Raw genomic sequence first — 22,141 nt, forward strand, 5'->3', positions numbered from 1 at the left:
ATCACTGCGCTCTTACAACTGATCGTTTTTTTTCTGCCAGAGATTGTATCTTCTAGCGGAAAGATACAATTTAAAATTTAAAAACAGCGCGTGTTCTTACTACTTTTAATATTTATTTCACAGTTATACAACATAGCCTCCAAAAGCACAAACATAAGTTAATAATAAATAATAAATAAAGTGAATTAAAGTTGTTTGTGAAATGAAAACATTAAATACATTTAGAAAATAAATGTCATTAAATCATTTTGCATTTTAATAGTATGATACGTGATAAACTGTAACAAAATCAGTTGGGGACAGTTTGACCTGCAAGCATCATAATAATTCATTATAATAATTCCTTAGTGTATGGAGCCCACAACAATTAAAAACATTAAAACATTATTATTTTTTTGCATTTTATAATTCATAGATCATTTTTCAATATAGGCCACTGAACTAGGAAATGTCCCCCGTTTCCATTTCACTTCATTTTATTAACCATTTATTAATCCTTGTCTAACAACAACAGACATGACTATATTCACAATATAGCTTCTTGTATCGTATTGCAGACGTAAGAGTTGGGATGACAACTGATTTCTGGATTGTGTAATGACTTTTTATCTTCTTATCTGTATCACAAGTCAAGTACAACATCTTATTAAATAAAAAGACAATCTAATCTATGTTTCCACATAATGCTCACTGTTTATGTTTCTGTTGTTAGTGTGGGTGTCTTGCAAAGTCCTGCAAATGTTTCAATTTGCAGTTCTACATCTACAGAATGAGTCAGCATGTTAGTTTGTCAGTATAGACCTTTCTGGAGAAAAAAAAATATTTTTGTGAATTTACCCTAACACAAGGGTCACTTGTTCATAGGTTATGACACAGACATCTCAAAGCTTCTGTTGTGTGAAGTCAAGCTTAGCAATGCAATAAATATTTAAGAGGCAACTGGCAGATGTCCATTGTTAGTTTTTAGCTTTATTGTTCTGGACAGGGTGGAGCACTTCAGCAAACAAGTGAAGAATCGAAAAAAATCACCTAACCCCTTTACTGCATTTTATAATCAACTTTGACTACTGCAGAAAAAAAAAACTAAGATATTTAGTTTCTTTCTTCTTCTGAAAACAGAAGAAAATATTTTGAAGAACCAAATAGTTGATGGTAGCCATTGACTAAGACTTGTTTTTTTTTTCACACTATGGAAGTCAATGGCTACCGTCAGCTGTTTGGTTCCTCACATTCTTTAAAATATCACCTGTGTTCAACAGAAGAAGAAAAAAACTCGTATAGATTTAGTACTTATCATGGTATTTGCTTCTACTCTGGTATGGTGAGCTGAAGAGGACAGATTTAGGTGGTTATCTTTCCTCCATGTCTGTAAAACCTCAGTGGCACCTGCTTCTGGCAAGTTTATGGATCACATATAATCCTGAGAACTTGGTGTATGATGGTGACTCACTAGAGAAGTGGTGGACACCTAATGATTAGGGCTATTAGGGCCATTTATGCAAACACTGCAGGTTAAACTCCAGAGAGGTGTGACCACTGAACTGAGATAATGAAAACCCTGTTAAACCTTGAGCAGGGGGACAGTACCTGCAGTTGGCATACTTATATTCCAGTATAGTAACGATAGCATTTATACTGGAATATCTCCTTACAGGCCATCAAAGAATGAAGCTGGTCTAAAAATGGATTAGTCAAAAATAAGATAATGTTTACAGTGTAGAGAATATTTAATCTATTGAATGAACTCCAGAAAGTTTTGTTTCATTATTTATTTTATTTAATTGTACTGACAATTTTTGGTTGTTGTTGTACTGACAAATTTTGTTGTTGCATATAATTCATTCTGATAAAGAAAAAATTATAATAATCAGGCACTATAACCTTACCAGTTATATAAGATTTTTAGATTTATGTATTTTGATATCCACAAAGAGACAAAAAGGTTGATATACCAGGCATGAAATTCTCTTTTCATATTAATTAGCATCACAGTATAAAAGATGGACTGATATTAATGTACCTTCTGAATCAGACAGGTGTGTTTTACCAGAGAACAAGGATTTATTCTATAAACCATAATCATAATCGGGATTTCCTTCCTTGTAGGACTTGTAGAACACCTTGTAGGTGTCTGTGCTGAACATTGTGGCTTTTACAGTGGGATCCTCCAACATGTGTTCAGTCCACTTCTTCAGCCGAGGAGTGTCATCCAAGCAGCTGAAAATTATGAAGAGAGAGTGTTAATATTCGAAGAAATCATTTGCAATTCTTTAAATATAAAAACGTACTTACAGACTGTGAGTCAGAACCGGAGGCCTAGACTGAGCGGAGGCCGGCTTGAGTGAGTGGCGGCGGGCTTGCGGCAACCACATGTGACGACCCCGGGCTGGACTCCGCTTCGTCCACGGGGAAAGCCGATCCGGCGATCCACAGCGCAATCGCATCATATGACCCCTTTAAAGCACAATTTTAGCAGGATGTGAAACTGAGATCTGAACTCAACTGAAAAGTATCTCCTGACATCCGTTTAACATCAGAAATACAATATTGGATCTTTATTCCACTCAATTATGATATTATCAATATTTCAACCAACCTCATTAAACTGGGCGAGTTTCTCTTTAAGTTCTGCTTCAAGTGCAGACACATCTTCTCCTTTTGTCTTGCCAACAGGGATCTTATAGAAGTAGGGAGTCACCTAAAAAGAGCATCCATTCATATTGATGAAACCGTTGAATTAATTAAATCTAGCAAGACATACATACATACATACATACATGCATACTATCCTGTGGAATAAGTTGGGAAATACCTTTGAGAAATGCTCCAGCAGCATTTTCTGTTGGGCCCTCTCAAACGGGTCAGATGGGAGCAGTTTCTTCTCAGGATAGACCTCATCCAGGTACTCGCAGGTGATTGGTGACTCGTAGATCACATGACCACTCGGGGTCTCCAGTGTTGGCACTAAACCAAGAGGATTCTTCTCCAGAAACCAATCAGGCTTATTCTTCAAATTGATGTTGACGATGTCATGTCTAGGGCAAAATACAATTATTCATAGGGGCTTTTCTTTTCACTCAAAGCAGACACTATTGTTCCCCAAACATGTTTGAAATCATTTTATTCATGCAATGTCATGCACACCCTCTGCACAACAAAAAAGCCTCATACTAACTAAATAACTCACTAATGCCCATTAATGTTTGTACTCACGTAATTCCCTTGGCATTGAGCACCAATCTTGTCCGTTGGGCAAAAGGGCAGAATCTCATGCTGTAGAGCCGTATGTGGTCCTTTGGCACAGGGCCAGGAGCAGGGCTTCCTGTGGCACAATTTAAACAAAAATCATGTTAGAACTAATCTAACCATCTCTGCGATGACATTGATGTATAGTAATGTGAGTCACTTGTACATGTTTATAATGATCCAAAATGTATTTTCAAGTATGAGCTGGTTTTTAGTGTTAACAAGAGCATTGCACATGATGTTGTCATTATGCATTACATTTTCATTATTAAAAAATTAATAGTGTACTTACTAAAGTTAATAGTCTCTTATGTGGATGAAATTTTAAGATATGAGATATATATTAATTTAAAGTTAACAGTATCTTGTAAACTAACTCTTAAGGTCGACTGCTAAATCCTTTCATAGAAACACTTCCTCAATCACAACACAGGCGTATTTTGAAAAATTGCACTTGTTTAAAATCTAAAGCATAACTGGTATGACTCCTTTAAGCAATGCAATCTGTGACAGTGCTGATTCCAGGAGCGCATGACGCAGCACTTGTATGGAATCCGCACAGTCATAAATATCATATACAGTAGACAGTAATGATTTGATAAAAGTGCAGTGTCATACTGCCGTCAGCACTAAACACACCTGGCCATAACGGTTATGTGACTTGTCAAGTTTTCGTGTACAAGTTCTTGTACACAATGAAATAACAATGAAACTCTCCGTTTCCTAACATAACAAAGACACATCTGGACATGTTTATTAAAGACGTCATTTAAGATGATCGAGTAGATGTTATATAAATAGACTGTAAACACAACACAATCCTGCTCAGTCATTGAATCTACAATAAAATACTTTTTTTTTTAAACATGCTGCTCTAAATTAAATTTTTTGGTGTCTCATAATGATTTCTTACCTTTTCCAAGACATTTCTGAGATGCTGCCATTATTTTAATTAGCAGTGGAGGAGCGGTGGTGGAAAAATAGACCTGGAATTGTTGAATTAAATGTAGAAGTAAAGTCAACTTCAATTTGAATACTACTGTTGTATTTGATTAACTGGACACTGGACAGAAAGTTAAGTAGGAAGTTAGGTAACCACTGTCTTTTCATAAATTCAGTCATTTAATATTTCACCGCATCGAACCTAAATAAATAAAATATCGAAAGGATACAGAAAAGATATAAAGCGCACTTAATATGACACTTACCTGTCTAATTGTATGACTTGCCACACAATTTCGGTGGTTAATGGGAAGTTGGTCTATTTATTGTGTTTAGTGATCCAATGATTAAACCTCAAACACTTCATTTCAAAATAAAAGTCCCCAGTAAACATACAACCACTATACTCAGTGAAATGTAATTCAAAGCTCAGCGATCACTGTAATGAAAGACCTTACACTTCATATGATCTCTTCTTCTCGACTAAATGTAAACTTTATGATGATCATTTAAGTGTGCAAAGCATTTTTTCAAATTTATGTAACATTTACATTTTTAAATGTGAGCATTCCCTTCTACAGAGGTGTAGTGACTTGGCATTCTTCTTGGCAATGGCACCTATTTGCATGATGAATGGCTTTTTCCCCTGTATTTGCATACTGATTTGTGGTTGGTTTAATCATAACACTGCAGGCAATATTTTCACACTTGTCTTGCACGAGATCTTTTGAGGAAAATTGTGGATCCTAAAATAGACAAACTGTAACATTTTACAAAACATTTTCTTCATAGTTGTGAATGAATTATCAGTAACAAGCTCCAGTTGATTACTGCAGTTAGAAGAAAGTCTTTTTACACCACACAGATAACATAATGGATATCACTTTATTTTGTCATGTATACAGTAAACACATTAAAACCTAAGTGTTCTTTCATAAGATGCTTTTAACCCATGTCTGAAATATCCTCAGATAATAATACAACAAAACAAACAAAATATAATAATATGCAAAATCTTAAACAGTATTTTGTGATGAACTCTCGTGTGACGCTGATCATCTTTAGACAAAAACATGGTTGAAAATGTGACGTAAAAAGGGAATAACATGACTGTTTTGATTAAAATTATTGATTAGAATTTGCCCACTGATGAATGATCTCATTCATTTTTAGCCGCTAATACCTGATATGAAGATTTCTGTTGCCATCACTGCCAAATCCAAACTATAAAAAAAGACTGTGCTGGTATATGTCTGACCAAACACATTTTCATGGGACCTGTGACTAAAGAGCTATGCTTTTATCATCCTCATTGTTCTGCCTTTCAATCTGTCTGTTGTAAACCTTTACTTGGGGCCTCACAGAATTCTTAAGATTTCAAAAAGTGAAGCTGAAGTGCATTATTTGAACATGACCAATTTCATTGCCAGACCTCACACCTTTCCAAACATTCACAGTGAGCCTTTAAAGTGCAGATGCGGAACTACCACATAAGAAAAAAACAAAAACAAAAAAACAACCACCTAAAATGAAAGTAAAATCAGCCCATACAGAGAACTATGAAGTACGTAAATAAATACATTTCTGGAGTTACATTGTTACATTGCCTGAATTTTGTTTGCATGTTCTTGGTTCTGTATTAATTAAAAATGCATCCTCAAAATATATATAGAGTTGCTACAAGACTGCAAAATGTGATTTTAAATGAATTCAGATACTGACAAAGTTACTCTATGATTAACAAATCATACAAGTCAACACAACCCCGATCCAGTGATGATGAATAAATGTATTTAAAAGAATGACTTGTTACTTCCTGTCACAGAGTTCACCATGACTCTACAAACGTTGTGATTTAGCAACCAGGGATTCGTATTTAGTCCAGCTCCAGTCTTGACCCTGTGTGAAAGAAAAAAGCAGTGAGTGTTACAGCAGCAAATATGTGCAGTCATGATCATATACAGAATTTCTATGAATTTCATAAACCTACAAAAAGCACTTACCACGATGCTCTCTGATTTCTCCTCAGTGGTTTCTTGCAGTAAACTGGTAAGCTGACTCAAATAGCGCTGGTTCTCCTCAAGTAAATGATTGATTGAATCTCTGAAAACAAACACTCGTGATCACATATGCTGATCAACTCAACTTGAAACCTATGAGGTGGTGTTAGTATCACTACTAGTAGGCCGCTCACTAAGGCTTGGAAGAGAAATTTACCCCTCGTGTGGCACTTGCAGGGACATGGGCAGGCGAGAGGAGCACTGGGCTTGAGTCTGGTTCCATGTTGACAGCGAGGAGGGCATCTCTCCACTCTGACTCACAGAGCTTCGTGTGCCGTTTTGTGCCTAAACACACATTCAATCACAATTGTTGGTTAAGCTAAAACATAAAATAAAAAGCCTTACACACAGAGGCATTTTAGAAATGCTTTGAATGTAGCTCAACCAATCAGAATTTAAAGTCAGAAGTATTTATTTGACAGTATTAGTTTTGCTTTGAGTTTTCAACTTACTAAATTTCCAACCGTTTTTACAGTAATGCCGATTTATAATTTATTTGGTTTGAATAATTTTACACTATCATTCAAAAGATTAGGGTTAAAATATTTTTAAAAAAATCTCTGCTCAAATGTTCACCAAGGCTGCATTTATTTGATCAAAAACACAGTAAAACAATATTATTGTCAAATATTTTGACAGCTTTCTATTTTGATATATTTTAAAATGTAATTTATTCCTGTGATGGTGAAGCTGAATTTTCAGCAGTCATTACTCCAGTCTTCAGTGTCACATAATCCTTCAGAAATCATTCTAATATGCTGATTTGGTACTAAAATGACCTTTGGAAAATTAAGAACGCATTCAATAGGCCAAAAAAATACTTACTACTCCATCTAACACACACTGTGCAGCAGGTTTCCTGGGATCTAACATGACTCCTGTTTCCTGCAGAAGCTCTTGATTCAAAAGTTCGATGTTGGTCTCGGTCTCAATCTTTTGTTGCAGAGAATGAAGCCCTTCATCTGGGCTAAGCAGAAATGAGTGAACCTGGGTTGTTGTCATGTTTAAGATGTGCACAACCTACAAAAAAAAAAAAAATCATATTTCAGCTCATTTTTCTTTACCTATTTTGCAATACAGAAGAAAGCCTACATTTATTGCCTAAATATGTAACATTTTAATGAAATGATGCAATAGCGCCAAAGTAAAACCTTCATGTTCAATATTTGATCTAGAAGAGCAAAGCATTGGGGCTGTTTTGTTTCTGGATTCAATCCTCCTCCCCTCTGTACTGGGTCCCACTTTAGCATCAGCTGTAGCAGCCCCTCCAAGGGCTCCAGTAGTGTCCTGCAGTACCAAAAACAACTAGTCAACTCAGAGACCCAGAAAAAAAAAATATAGTAACAAAAATGATGGTGCAAGAAATGTGAGGTTTTTTTGGTCTGTATAAAGGCTACCTGCTCAGATTGTTGGGGTATGGAAGGCAGGTGGAAAAGCGGACTTCGCCATTCATGTCTTCTACAGCCATTATGTCCTTAGGACCTTTGTTTCGCACTTTGCTGGTCCTAGAAAAAGAAAATATGTTTTATTCCATGTGAAAAAAAGATACAAGCATTGTGGCATAATTAATATGTAGGTTTTCAGGACATATACCACTGCACAGGCTGAAGATTATGAAGAAACGGCCGAAATCCACAGCAGCACTCAAAGATCATGGTGCCAAAGCTCCAATAGTCCACAGTGACTGTGTACGACTTGCCTTCAAACAGCTCTGGAGCCTGAAACATTCAAAATGTCACATGACCCTTCAGAAATCATTCTAATATGCTGATATGGTGCTTCTTATTATTATCAATGTTGAAAACAATTGCGCTGCTTAATATTTTTTTTTTATAGAAACCATAATACATTTTTTCTGGATTCTTGATGAATAGAAAGTTCAATAAAACAGCACGCAACTAAAACATACTTTTTTGTAAGATTCTAAATGTCTTTACTTTCACTTTTGTTTCATTTAAAGGGATAGTTCACCAAAAAGTGAAAATTCTGTCATCATTTACTCACCTCCAAGTTGACAGTAGCCACTAACTTCCATAGTATGGAGAAGAAGAAAAACACTATGAAAGTCAATGGCTACCATCAACTAACGTTACCAACATTCATCAATATATCTTCTTTTGTGTTCAAACTCACACAGGTTTAAAACAAGTAGAGGGTGAGTAAATGATGGCAGAATCCTTTTAACGCATCATTACTAAAGAAAAGCATTCATTTATTTCAACAACAACAAAACAAACGTACTGAACCCAAACTTTTGAACAGTAGTGTTATGTCGACTTATTGTGATAATTGCTTTTTCTCATCACTGATGAATGCAAAGACATACCAGATATTGTAAAGTCCCCACAAATGAAGTACATAGGCTCCCCTGGTCTAGGTCTTTGGCATAGCCAAGGTCGATTATCTTGTGGACAAGCTGCAGAGACATCAAAACAAGTCTGGTTGGAAAAAGTATGTCAATATTACAAAAATACTGACAAACTACTGAATTGAAAATACCTTTCCATTGATATCTTGTAGCACAATATTCTCTGGTTTGAGATCTCGGTGAATGATCTTATTCTCATGGAGGTACTGGATTCCAGAACCTGTAGAAAATAAAACAAACTGTTTTACTTACCACCCTTATTGATCGATAATAAAAAATACTGATAACAGTTTGGAAATGACACATTACCAACATCATTGAGTAGCGCCAACACCTCACTCTCTTTTAACCCACAACAATTTTCTGGCTTGCCGAGTAACTACAAGATGCAATACAAGGATACAAAGAACGTAAATGAGTTAGTAAAAATGTCAACAGAGGGCACATGAGACATGATGCAAAGCAAAAGCACCTTTCGAAGGTCTCCCTTGGAACAGTATTCCATGGCTAAAAGCGGTAAATCGTTCAAGGCAATGTGCATCATCTCCTCAGGCACATCCTTTGCTGTCACCACATTAAGGTGCTTCAGCCTGAAAAGTTGGGGGGAAAAAAGATGAAAAACACCCTCATACGATATTGTTAATTATGTATATATGTGTGTGTGTATACATACATAAATGAACTATATTTTAATAAAAAATAAGTCAAACATTTGATTGCTATAGATTTACACACTTTTTCATAATCTGGATCTCTCGACTCCATCTGTCTTTGTTTTTTGCATTAAGTTCAAGGCGACAGAGCTTCACAGCAATCTTTTCCGAGGTTTCCTGCAATAAATAATAATCGTGAGGAAAATTCACATTTTCTTTGTCTTTACAGGTAAGATAACCAAGCAAAGAAAACAATACATTCCCACATCAACAGTACTTAACAGTAACATCAAAGGCATAGCATTACCTGATTTTGATACAGGTAGACATGTCCAAATCCTCCTGTCCCCAGCCTCTCCTTCATAAGCCATGACCCACAGACCTGATTCTGTCTGAAAGGAGGTTTCTCCATCTGTACACATCAGTAAAACACCTCATCAGACATTTAACGTATAATGGCTGCTTTCAACACTACGACAGCTACTCGTGTTTGATCATGATGTAGGCCTTATAAAGAGGCTTCTTTACTGTAAATACCGTAGATGATGCTTAATAAGTGATATCTTTTTATCTATGGATTAATATTTACTTAGATATGGTGACACAGCTAGCAGGCGAGCTAATCCAAAGTATCAGCCGGTGATGACTTACCTTGCGTCAGTTTGTGTTTCTAATTTGCTTGAACCGACCACATCTGATGTGGAAAATTGTGTGACCTGTTAAACGAACGTATTAATCCATGGGAAACAACAAAGCTATCCATTTCATCCTAAAACGAGCATCGGATGTCAGATTTGCTAACTGGCTAACTAGCTAACGTTAAACGTAAACAACTCGATGTGAACTGTTGGCCTGCAGTCTCTTACAAGCCTCCAAATGTCAGCTTTCCATAACACCAGGCACGGTAAAACGTCGACCAGAGAGCACCTGAAATTCAAAACAACTAAAAATTGCTGCCCTAAATTGATGATTGATGATTGGATAGTCAGCTGCTACTCCAGTCAAAATCGACACAATGTCCGCGCATGCGCGGTGCGTCAGTAGCCGCCTGGGTTTCATCAGCACTGATCTAGGATCAGCTGGTCATGGCCGATGCAATATAAAGAAAGCCAAAACAAAGTTCGCGGAGCTGATCTCAAGTCAGCGTGGTCGGCGAGGACCTTCAGAAAATGGTATCCGGTTGTTGTGAAAGTAACTCCAGTGTCGCAAATTTGTTCAGATCTTTAAATCATAATTCCTTGTGAACTCTCTGTACGTGTTCTATATGAATCTATATGAATCTTTGAATCTTTGGATTCATAAAAACTCAAATAAAATAAGATAAAAATGAATTACATATCACTGATGAATGGAAAGACATACCAGATATTGTAAAGTCCCCACAAATGAAGTAGCCTACATAGGCTCCCCTGGTCTAGGGCATAGCCAAGGTCGATTATCTTGTGGACAAGCTGCAGAGACATCAAAACAAGTTTGGTTGGAAAAAGAATGTCAGTATTACAAAAATCAAACTACTGAATAGAAAATACTTTCCATTGATATCTTGTAGCACAATATTCTTAGACGAGCTAATCCAAAGTGTCAGCTTACTTGCCTTACCTTGCGTCAGTTTGTGTTTCTAACTTGCTTGAACCGACCACATCTGATGTGGACAATTCTTGAACCTGTTAAACGAGTGTATTAATCCATCGGATGGATAGATAGATAGATAGATAGACAGACAGACAGACAGACAGACAGATAGGCTAGATAGATAGATAGATAGATAGATAGATAGATAGATAGATAGATTCTCAGAACTGCAGCTATAGATGCATGCTGCTTCCCCCATTTCTGTATGACAGTTCTGAAAAATTTCTAGGAATTTCTTTCTTATATTTCTTTTAGAACTGCAGCTATAGATGCATGCTGCTTCCCCCATTTTTGTATAACAGTTCTGAAAAATTTCTAGGAATTTCTTTCTTATATTTCTTTTTACAATGACGAGAGAAGTGAAATGTGTCTCAAACTCATACACTGACAATACGTTCTTAGGAAACCATGTGTGTCTGTGTCTTTTTTTAAAGACGGCTGTCTCTACTTTGTATCTTTGACAGTGAAGCGATGCTCTGCTACTCTGCTTTCTATTTAGGGTTCATAGATGTGTTTTTGTTGTGCAGTCCCAAGACTGCCAGATTACCTTGAAAAACAAGTTAAACTGCTTGTTTTTTTATTTATATATTTTAAAATTTTTAATTTATATATTTTTTTATTTATAATAAAAGCATATATTCAGATGTTATTTTGTATTTATATCAGATAGACATGGAAACAGATCTAAAACGAATCTGTAAAGTCAACGTGGTTTTCTTGACCCAGTGTGATGTGATAAGGCCAAGCATGAGTAAACATTAACACCAATGTCCAGGAGATGGTGCTCAAGACTTTAAAATGCATGTAAAAATCCATCTCATCAGTAGCATTGGACAGTTGACCTCTAAACATATATTTTTTAAATAAACCTAATTTTGTTCAATTAAGAAACCTTAAATTATACTTTTTAATTTTGAATTTTGAATTAAATCTTCTAATGGAATATGTCTTTATTTTTGTCAAGGATGTTGAGCAATAAAGGTTGCATCAGCCAGTCAAGTAGCCAGACAGTGATAATCTCTTCTATTGAAGTGATTTCTTAATGTCAAATATGCTGTTGTCAGCAAATTTTCTTATTGGATGTCATCTTTACAGGAATAATAATTATAAAAAAAAGCTTAATCTTAATGATTAAATAAATGCCCATCTGCTGATGAATATGAAGTATGCATGCATATGAATTTAATTAGTGTTTGCAAGACAGAGCTGTATAGCTCAAAGCTTGAGCCTAAGTATTATAGTTCTGTAATTAATTCAGCCCAAACTGCTTAACATATGAGTCCATTTACACTTTATTCTTTTTAAGAAATTTAAGATTAAACTTTCCGAAAAGGCAACTTCATGCTTTCTACAAAAGAAGTCACTTACACTTGATGGACAATATCATAAAAGGTGATACAAACATTTAGCTGACACATCATATATATCATCACAGAAGCCAAACATCAGCAACACTGGAAGTTTGGTAGTGTGCTGAACAGGAAATGCGTGTCTGCAGATTTCTTAAGGTGATAGAGAGGTGACATCATCTCCTCTGGCTCTCTCATTCATGAAACCCCCCTCATTTATCATGTATAGATCTCACAGGATGAAATCCAGCTAAAACCGAGGAGTATAATACTATGATTAACCGTCTGAGATTGAGAAAAATGCTTTAGAGTGATTTAAAAAAAAAATCAAGAAATTACAAAAATGTAATATCACATAAAAGCCCGGGATTTCAACTTTATAATAAATCAGGCATGCAAACTGTGGCACGCATGTGGGCAGAGAGTAAAAACATATGTGAATTGTTCCGGGTTAGGAAACAATTAAGAAAAGCGATTTCATCATGTCACATTACTCTGTGATTTTAAAAATAGATTGTCTGGGTTAAAATTGACTGACAGCAATGAATCCCCTAGATGTGTTTGTGACAAGAACAACACACATCTGTTTTGATATCTAATTAATCTGAAGATCCAGTTTTTTCATATTAACTATAATATTAACTATTAACTATAGCTCAACAACATATTAACCCTTACAAGTTACCCATTTTTACTAGTCACAGAAAACACTACTTTATGTATGTGATCATTTATTTTTTAATTCTCAAAGCATGTTGTGAAATGGCCACTGCAATATAAAAACCACAGTGATTGTCATTGCTGCAGGGACAAAGTCCCTATTAGGAATATTTCCTCTTCACAGTGTTTTATGCATTAGAAAAAGAGAAGAGATCTTGAGTAATTTAGCATGAGTCACAGTATGAGGTTCCGCCACTCATTGTTTAGTGCACAGCGCATGTGCCAGTTTGCCTGAGGCCAGGCCCCCCTCAGCCAATCACAGCCTCGTCACTATAAAGCAAGGAACACTAACAGGCACATAACAGCAAGTGCTCAGGAAGCCCAGTGCAGCTCTACACTGCAACATCTGCAAGCAAATAAGCAAATCAACTACTATCAGTAAGGTAAGCACCGAATACCCTTTTTCTGGATCTGCTTTGCTTTCATTCTTTTACATTTGCATACTGTGCCTTTATAGCTATTTTTCATGGTCTTGATTTATACATATTGTGTGTGGGAATATGAATGAACTAGAATTACATTTAAATATGTTTATCCTCCCCTTTTGCACATAAAACAATGCTGATTTTGGGTTCCACAAAGAACATTTAAATGAAACGTTCTTAAAAGAACCATGTGTGAGGAATAATTTAATAAGTTGAAGAACATTTTTCCATTGCAAAAGACCTTTAGCCCAATGGAAACAATGGATGTTTAAGGTTTTTATGTAACTTTTATTTTTACGACTGTAAGTGCACTTGTAAAACATTTTTTAACCACACTTAAGGATACAAATATAATGTATCAATTTGGCTGCTCTACATATTATTATAGTAACATGCCTGAAATGTGCCAAGAATTTATTCAAAGGTACTTTAGGAGTAGTTTTATAAGTGATCAACATAATCTGATAGGTAGCATTATTTGTTAGAACAATGGACTTATAGTACCATTATATGCATGCTTAATTGTAATCAGTGCTTGCAAATTCATATGATTTTCTTGGCAATGCTTGTTTATTTATTTGTCAACTTTAAAAATGTTCCTGTTAACTTGAATTCCCCGTTTGTGGTGAGAGAGCATATGCCTTCTCTTTTAAAGATGTGTCTTATGAATATATAGCTCACTTCTTCAAAATGTTTTTAGGATCTCCAAAAAAGGAAACCATTGGTTTGCGGTCAAGATGAAGTGTATACTTAGGATATTACTGTTGACATGCGCCCTGTACTTTACTGAAACCGTAAGTGGAAAAACAAAATAGAAGTGAGAATTCTTACTTCCTACGAAAGGTCTTTAAATAGAATTGACCTTTTTACCCACACAGCTAATATTAATATTTCTGTTTTTAGGCTAAAAGCCCTTGGAGAAAATACACTTCTACTCGAGTAAAGGGTACATTTCTTTTGATGTTGTCACATTAGATTAAAGTTTTTCATTAACATGCTATTTGATTATTGTTGTAGTTTTAGCATGTGAATGTACAGTATAGGTTTAATCATGACTTTTCTCTTCTCAGATAAGTGCATACTTGATGGAAGCGAGGAGAGCAAAAACGAAGTGTCAGTGACAGTCAGTGGACGGATATGTCTACCATGGAATTTAGTATCAAGCAAAAACCCCTCCTTCAGGAACTGCTATCATAACTACTGCAGGTATTTATATTATAGAGTGAAAACTGAGATTATTTTGACACTACGTATATTGTGGGATTTCTAAAATGTCTAAGACCTCTGGATTTTGCTGTTTTAGGAATCCAGATAACAAGATTCAGCCATGGTGCTTTGTAAGGAAAAGAAACCGTTATGTACGGGAATACTGTGACATTTCCCACAGGGAAATGAAACCAAGTAAGTAGAAGTCCATCTCTTTTGATCATTTAAGTCATGGGAAAAATTGACTAATATGACTTATATTTGCTTATGCAGCCACCACGAGTCCACCCACATCTGACCCATCAAAGCAGGACACAGGTAAAATTATGATTGATTTACTTTTTATCGCCCATTCTAAACAAAAATCATGTAGTGGCAATGTTAGGAAAATCCCCAACTCGGATCTGTTCGCAAAGCCTAGAAAATGACCTCTCCTCACAGACTTCATTTCTTCATTATTCAGAATCAACATGTGGGGAGCAACGCTTGAACCGCATTACAAAGATAATAGGAGGATCAAGGTCAACTGTTGAGTCACAGCCTTGGATTGCAGCTATCTTCAAAGGAGAGGGATTCGTTTGTGGAGGAACTCTTATTGCTCCATGCTGGATCCTCACTGCAGCCCACTGCTTCCCTGTCGGGTATGTCAACCTGTTGTTAATGGAAAAATCTGACCTTCTATACAAGTAATCAGCCAATGCACAGTCTGCTCCGGGGTCTGGGTCTTCTTTTATCACCCTGTCACCTATTTTGCAATAATGACTTGCTGACAGCACATTATCCTGCTTATTACTCATCAAATATAATCTTAAAAATTCCACTAAGAAAAAATTGTCCACTACAGCATACAAAACAATCAGCTTATCAACAAGACGAACACTTCAACAATATTACAGTAATAGTAATAATGAAGTTCTCTGAGGCCATTTTCACTAATATCGTTAACTAAGTTGCAAGATGGTGCCAAAGTGGCAGTAAAATCGTGAGGAAAGAAAAGGAAAATAAATTAACCAACAACTTTTAAACAGTCTAGGTGGTAACTTGCATGTAGATCACAAAGAACATTTTGGTAATAATGCCACAATTTGTGGGTAGCCAATTGCAAACTAATAAGTTATTATCCAGTTAAAATGAAATATCAGACCACTGAAATCTGCGATCAGAATCAAGTATTCCAAAGGGCCGTGTAATAAAACAGCTTAATGCAGTTAATGTAGTGTCATTGCATTGTGGTATAAAATGTCATATAATTTTACTGTATCTTTGCTTTAAACAGTAAGAGAACACGCATAATGAGATATTCGGTCTATTTGGGAAAGAATGCCATCAATGAAACCGACACTGTCAAAGAGCAGCAGTTCAACGTGAGCAAACTTGTGGTCCATGAGGGCTATGATTACACAGCTGAAGACTTTAATAATGACATTGGTATGTTTGCTTTATATTTGATTATTCCAGCAATTAAAAGAAGAGTGCATGAATAATAAGTAGTGCAAATCCCTTCCTTTAGCTCTTTTGAAGATAGTGGACAGCAGTGGACAATGTGCAGTGAGGACAGACTCTGTGAGAACCGCATGTCTTCCCCCTTTCCAGCAGATGCTTCCTACAGGATTCTACTGTGAGATTGCTGGCTATGGAAGACATCAAAAGGGTAAGATGACACACACACTGTATGCTAAGCTAGATAGTGTATCCGAGAGCAATAACAATGATCATTTTCCTACGACAACAAGATATGAGGGCAACATGGTGTGTCCACAAAGTTGATCTATGATATGAAATATAACAAACTTGGACATCCTATGATTATGACATGACATACTGTACTGGATCTCTAAAAAATCTAGCAGAGAATGTAGCTGGACATTTTAGTAATCAAGTCATTTTGTCACTCTGGACGTCAATGTTGAATGGCAGGACTAGAACTGTAATATGTGAGACAAACATAAAGGTCATAATTGTTTTTATCTGTTTTTTTTTTTTTTTTAAGGTGGCTTTGAGTACTCTCGATATCTGAAACAGGCTCAAGTGAGGCTTATTTCCCAGAATGCTTGCCAGGACAAGTATTACAGTAAGGATGAGGTCAATGAAAACATGTTGTGCGCAGCTGGTAGAGATTGGGAGGAAGATGCTTGCCAGGTAAACCGGATGTTTTCACTGATGATTGATAAATACGACATTTGGCTTAGGCAAGTGAAAATATCTTCATAAAACTGTAAGAAATGCATATCTGAATGTGTTTTTTTCTGCTTTCAGGCCGACTCAGGAGGGCCTCTGGTGTGTGAAGTAAATAACACCATGTTCCTATTCGGTATCATTAGCTGGGGAAAAGAGTGTGCAAAAAAGTTTAACCCAGGAGTTTACACAAAAGTCACCAATTACAATAACTGGATCTCACTGCATACTAGTTTACCCAAATATACAGCAGGCTCCAGGTATCCACAAAAGGATTAATTATGACAGGGTCACTTTACAACAGAAATGTGAGCATTGCTCAGATGCTTAGCCACTCAGGGTAATGTTATATTCTGAGAAGAATATGTGCCAATTATTTATACCATTTAGATTAAAAATGGCAGCTACTGTAATCAATAGGAAACATCTTTGATAGTGTTATAATTACATGTTCCTGATTTACTTAATAGTGATACCAGTGTTTAGGTGTATGAAGGATACATATAATGAGGACCTATGTTCAGTTTTGAGAACTGTAAATAATATATTTTGTCTTTTTATACCTTTCTAAAGAAGTTGATCTAAATTTACTGATATTAATGACATGGACATTGGTCCAGTTTGTTGCAATAACTATATAAAGAAGGAGTAGTGTTCCAGAATGTTAGATTTTTAATTTTTTTGAATTACATTTTTTTATATTGTATTATTATATTTTATTTTTTTAATTATTTTTTATTGTTACTTTTTATTATACACTATTTAATGTTTCATTTATTTCAAGAACATATATATGACAAATGTATTTATTTATTTTTTACATACATAGCTCTGATTGTAAAACAGTCATTTATACAAAATTCTACTTATTTCCATTTTTATGATACACCATTGTATTACTACACCATTTTATTTGACATTAAACTTGCTTTAAATCTCTTCAAGTTTTAATTTCATTCATTCATTTTGCATCATCATCAATATTTCTTTAAATTACAACCACCGGATGAATTCTCACTCATATCATTTTTCATTCTTTTAAAGCATTTATTAACCAGTTCATCTATTATTCATCTATTCTTTCATCTATTAGTCTCAATGATGTGCAATATTTTTTCAAAAATTATTCAAATATAGGCATGGTCTAGCAGTTTTTGCACATCTGCCTCCTTAAAGGGATAGTTCAACTAAAAATAAAACATTTTTATCATCAATTACTCACCCTCTTCCAAACATGGAACACAAAAGAAGATATTTTGAGAAATGACAGTGTTTGTTTTTTTTGTCCATACAATGGAAGTCAATGGTCAACAATGCTGTTTCACTATAATAAGAACATTCTTCGAAATATCATATTTTGTGTACTACAAAAGAAAGAAAGACATTCAGGTTTGGAAGAACTTATTTTTTTTTGGAAACTATCCTTTTAAACATTCTTGTCCCATTAAACTAATTGTAATACAATATTGTATGGCAAAATTAGGACATGTTGTCACAAAAGGTCAGCATGTTCCTTTTTCCTGGTCAATAATGATGGAAATTTCCTTTTTATAGCCAAGACTTAAAGCATGAATATATCCAGAAGTTGACTGTTAAAATAAACTAATTCTGAGAAATATATAAGTTAAGGCTGAAATCTGAACAGATTTTAAGACATGGGGCTTCATATACTTACCGACTTTGGAAAAAAACTGGCCATCATACACTAAATGACTGAGGATCACACACTACCAGACTTAAAAGTTGTTCCGATCACAACAAACTCAAACATATGCTTAGAAGATGCTTGACAAATGAAAACAATATGTGTTCTAAAATCGACTCAAAATATCAAACATCTCTGATATTCTCAGACTGGATGGAATTATAGTGTGAAGCTAAAAAAGTCTAAGTTAAGTCTGTGACCATCATGATTTTCTATGGAATAGAATTTTCTCTGGCTCTGACTTTCAGCAACTAGAGTTGACTTATCCAAACTGTAAATCAGGGTAAAATCAGAGCAAAAATCATGTAGTGTATTACAGCCTTTAGAGTTAGTGACAACTAGCCCCGGTCTCCCCTATACATGTATGTATTATATTGATATATTGAGGACATATATACTGATGGTCATTGGTTAGTGGTGAGATGCATTTCAACTGCTGAGAACTTTCCTGAGAAGAACCACATGCTGATGTGTACAAGAAGAAGATATCGATATAGGTTTTGGGGAAGCGTCCGTGAGAAACTAAGCAGAAAAATGTTCTTAGTTGCAAGAGTTGGCCTCAAAATAAACACATGGTAACGTGAGAGAAAAGGTGGAAGTAGTGAATCACCAAAGACTATATATAGACTCAAACATAACATCCTTCCTCTTACCAAGAATACAATATGCTTCTGAAAGAAAAAGCTCTTGACCTAATAAGGAAAGAGTTTGGTTTACCAACAAACGATGAGCAATGAAATGTATATAACACAGTAAACTCATTGTTTCCTGTAACCTATAGCAATGACATCTCCTCCATGTCCTTCGCAATAGCAGACAGTTAAGGTCAGCGATATATTAAACATCAACTATACATACATTCATATATTAAACAAAATTACATTTATGTGTTTTTTCATGGCACTGTATGCTTTCAACTGTTTCTTTAGTAGGTTATACTGTCTAGTACATTTGTGTATAGTTATGCAGATTTTTATTACTGTTTTTTTTTGTTAGTCAATTGCCTAAAAATATGTTGATATACTTCCCAATATAAAAATCCTGGTTTCGCTCAAAGGAATGTTTATATACAGTAGCATGTGCTGTATCCTCCTGAGACCCTGCATCCTCATATGAGGACATTATATTTTAGTGAATTTCTCTGAGACTATACATGCCACAGCGAGTCCCGATGTCCTTTACCAAGGACGTAGCATAACTATGAATGAAATATCATTATTTAAATTATTTTTTGTTTACATTTGTTTTAATGCTCTAAACAATGTAATGACATCAAAAAATACAATTGTTTTCCTAAAATGTTTTGCCGGGTCTTAAGAGGGTATGACAGAGGTCATGTGATGTGTTTTTGAGTTCTGTAATGACACTCATTGCACATTGGAGGGCGCTGCTACATCATTACAAGAATGATGGAACGATGGCATTTATCTTATTATTATCTTATTATATAGTGAAACGTCTTCATGGAGATTTCTGTTGTCATCTTGTTATCTGGTTGAGCAGATGGTTCTCTCTTCTGTCATATTCCAACCTCTCATTAAAGGGTATTCACAGCCACATTGCCAGTTATATATAACTGAAGCAGGTCTGAGTCATACAACCTAATGAAGAACATTAGTTTATTGCTTCAAGGTGTGCTGTCTTTTAATGGCATTAGTATTGTGGATGCAGTGAATAAATATTATTCATTATATATGCAGAAAAAATAAATAAAGTGGAATCCAAACATCAGAGACCACTAATAGCCTAAAAATTGTGTGATTTTTCATTCCTTTCTAATTAAATTCAACATTCTGCATTACAAATTATATTATAAACACAACAATTTGAGTGAAATGCTGAATTGAAGCTGAACTGGCATGGTTTTGATTCAGTGATTGATAGCATGAACCAAGTTTGTATAAATGCCGATGATCACATTATCCAGCATTATATTTGAGAAACATCCAAAAAGCATCTTGAGCTTTTATACTGATTTAAAAAAATTTTTTTTTTTAAATACTAGTATTTGTTTATTTGCATGTTTAAAAGTGTGTGAGCAAGCGAGTGCGTTTGTGTGAGAGAGAAAACAATGCGATCACAGCCAATGGGGCAAATGCAGCAAATATGGACTAGTCAGCAGTAGGGCTGGATGACATGAAATTGCTGAGCACAGCATTACTCACCTTGGCTATAATGGGACCAATTCTGCACCGTTCCATTTCAATACAAACAGTTTCAACACCAATAACAGTAATATGATTTATAATTTTAATGATGACAATTAATAATTCAAATTGATCTTAATTAAACATATTAACCAGGCAGCTGTTTTCCATTTAAATTTTCTAAACAAAACTGTTAGTTTACCAAAATAAAACTCATGATTGAAATGGTGGATAGACAGAAACTGAAGATCTTGAAGGGGAAAACTGTACATTTATTTATAAGGTTGTTAGAAGTGTGAACTGACTGACAACTTGACAACTTTTGTTATCTGAAAGAGTTTAAAAGCACTGCCAAAGCAGGAGTTCTCCTGTCAAGTTTGAGAACATTGAGAGACTGCAGACAACGTCCTAGATACGCAAGCAGCATCCCCAAGTGACTCTGCACTTACAAGGTTCAGTGGCAGCTGCTAGTTATATAATAAACAGTTTACCTTATTAGTGTTGCAAGGCACTTCTCTGTGCTCCTCCATCTGAAATCCCACCTTATTTGGTAGCCTTACAGCTGCCTTGTGTTTCCTTAGCACTGAATGGTGCCTGAAACAAAGTCACAAGGGAGTCTTACTTGTCTAAAGACCTAACCTGTGAATTATGTATAATTATTATGCTTAAACATTATTTTCCTGGAGATCCTAAACACATCATCAGATGTTTAAATGAAGTCCTGTCCCTTTGCCAGCAAACTGAGTGTTTCATTATGGGGAGTCAGTCTCCCTTTAACCAAATGTTTATTTTTGACTCTAAACACAGCATCTAAAGTATTAAGTTAAACCAAACAAGGCCAATATATTAAGTGTCCAGTGCTTAGCCTCAAATGAAGAATTTCTACAGTGTCTCACCACTTTTTTTTATTTTGATAAAATATATACATATATATTAATTGCGCTTAAATTTATACATTGTTATACAGTTTGCAAGTGGTCACATTTAAAAGCATGGGTAACATTTTTAGTGATTATTTTTTAAAGAACTAATGCTTCTATTCAGCATGGACACATTCATTTTATGAAAAGTGACAGTAAATACATTCATAATGTTACAAAAGGTTTATATTTCAAATAAATGCTGTTCTTTTGAACTTTTTACTCATCAAAGAATCCTGAAAAAAGATGTATCACACTTTCCACAAAATTTTAAGCAGCACGACTGTTTTCATCATTGACAATAATAAGAAATGTTTGAGGAGCAAAACAGCATATTAGAATGATTTCTGAAGGAGCATGTGACACTAAACCTGGAGTAACGACTGCTGAAAATTCAGCTTTGCCATCACAGGAATAAATGACATTTTAAAATAAATGATCTTTTTTTTTTTTTTAAATGCAGCCTTGGTCAGTATAAGAGAAACTTTTGAACGGTTGTGTATACATAAATATATATACACGCGTGCGTGTTTCATTTAAACCTAGATTTGAAAATATGCTTTCAGACTATGTCAGAAAGACATTTATCAGGC

The 22,141-nt window shown here is 35.1% G+C and overlaps 3 protein-coding genes across 3 annotated transcripts; 1 reads left to right on the forward strand and 2 right to left on the reverse strand.

Annotated features, from left to right (window-relative positions):
* Positions 1 to 1,832: 1,832 nt before the first annotated feature.
* LOC107666511 (glutathione S-transferase omega-1-like) lies at positions 1,833 to 6,515 on the reverse strand. The gene is made up of 7 exons (XM_016457881.1): positions 6,510 to 6,515; positions 4,455 to 4,507; positions 4,160 to 4,232; positions 3,214 to 3,322; positions 2,813 to 3,035; positions 2,597 to 2,698; positions 1,833 to 2,217 (listed from the first exon to the last, which is right to left on the reverse strand). The coding sequence occupies exons 3-7, from the start codon at positions 4,188 to 4,190 to the stop codon at positions 2,206 to 2,208; spliced, it is 477 nt and encodes a 158-aa protein (XP_016313367.1). The 5' UTR covers positions 4,191 to 4,232; positions 4,455 to 4,507; positions 6,510 to 6,515; the 3' UTR covers positions 1,833 to 2,205.
* On the reverse strand, positions 6,402 to 10,275 carry LOC107666359 (inhibitor of nuclear factor kappa-B kinase subunit alpha-like). The gene is made up of 12 exons (XM_016457620.1): positions 9,921 to 10,275; positions 9,577 to 9,681; positions 9,352 to 9,446; positions 9,089 to 9,206; positions 8,926 to 8,995; positions 8,748 to 8,836; positions 8,575 to 8,664; positions 7,842 to 7,966; positions 7,646 to 7,753; positions 7,400 to 7,535; positions 7,074 to 7,268; positions 6,402 to 6,533 (listed from the first exon to the last, which is right to left on the reverse strand). Exons 2-12 carry the CDS (start codon positions 9,679 to 9,681, stop codon positions 6,402 to 6,404), a joined length of 1,263 nt encoding a protein of 420 aa, XP_016313106.1. The 5' UTR covers positions 9,921 to 10,275.
* Positions 10,276 to 13,294: 3,019 nt separating this feature from the next.
* On the forward strand, positions 13,295 to 17,284 carry LOC107666402 (urokinase-type plasminogen activator-like). Its single transcript, XM_016457666.1, has 11 exons — positions 13,295 to 13,353; positions 14,096 to 14,189; positions 14,299 to 14,341; positions 14,466 to 14,601; positions 14,699 to 14,796; positions 14,875 to 14,919; positions 15,065 to 15,242; positions 15,878 to 16,029; positions 16,112 to 16,252; positions 16,592 to 16,740; positions 16,858 to 17,284. The coding sequence occupies exons 2-11, from the start codon at positions 14,133 to 14,135 to the stop codon at positions 17,053 to 17,055; spliced, it is 1,197 nt and encodes a 398-aa protein (XP_016313152.1). The 5' UTR covers positions 13,295 to 13,353; positions 14,096 to 14,132; the 3' UTR covers positions 17,056 to 17,284.
* Positions 17,285 to 22,141: the final 4,857 nt, after the last annotated feature.

The sequence above is a fragment of the Sinocyclocheilus anshuiensis genome, unplaced genomic scaffold, assembly GCF_001515605.1.
Source record: "Sinocyclocheilus anshuiensis isolate Anshui unplaced genomic scaffold, SAMN03320099.WGS_v1.1 scaffold63, whole genome shotgun sequence".
NCBI classification, from domain to species: Eukaryota; Metazoa; Chordata; class Actinopteri; order Cypriniformes; family Cyprinidae; genus Sinocyclocheilus; species Sinocyclocheilus anshuiensis.

Coding starts and splice junctions, on each gene's coding strand:
- LOC107666511 (XM_016457881.1), bottom strand. CDS start 4,190: ATGGCAGCATCTCAGAAATGTCTTGGAAAAG. Junction 3,036..3,213: donor CTCAATGCCAAGGGAATTAC/GTGAGTACAAAC, acceptor ATTTTGCCCTAG/ACATGACATCGTCAACATCA. Junction 2,699..2,812: donor TGCTGGAGCATTTCTCAAAG/GTATTTCCCAAC, acceptor TGCTCTTTTTAG/GTGACTCCCTACTTCTATAA.
- LOC107666359 (XM_016457620.1), bottom strand. CDS start 9,681: ATGGAGAAACCTCCTTTCAGACAGAATCAGGTCTGTGGGTCATGGCTT. Junction 9,207..9,351: donor GAGATCCAGATTATGAAAAA/GTGTGTAAATCT, acceptor CCAACTTTTCAG/GCTGAAGCACCTTAATGTGG. Junction 7,967..8,574: donor TGGGGACTTTACAATATCTG/GTATGTCTTTGC, acceptor TGAATGTTTCAG/GCTCCAGAGCTGTTTGAAGG.
- LOC107666402 (XM_016457666.1), top strand. CDS start 14,133: ATGAAGTGTATACTTAGGATATTACTGTTGACATGCGCCCTGTACTTT. Junction 14,602..14,698: donor TGCTATCATAACTACTGCAG/GTATTTATATTA, acceptor TTGCTGTTTTAG/GAATCCAGATAACAAGATTC. Junction 16,253..16,591: donor CTATGGAAGACATCAAAAGG/GTAAGATGACAC, acceptor TTTTTTTTTAAG/GTGGCTTTGAGTACTCTCGA.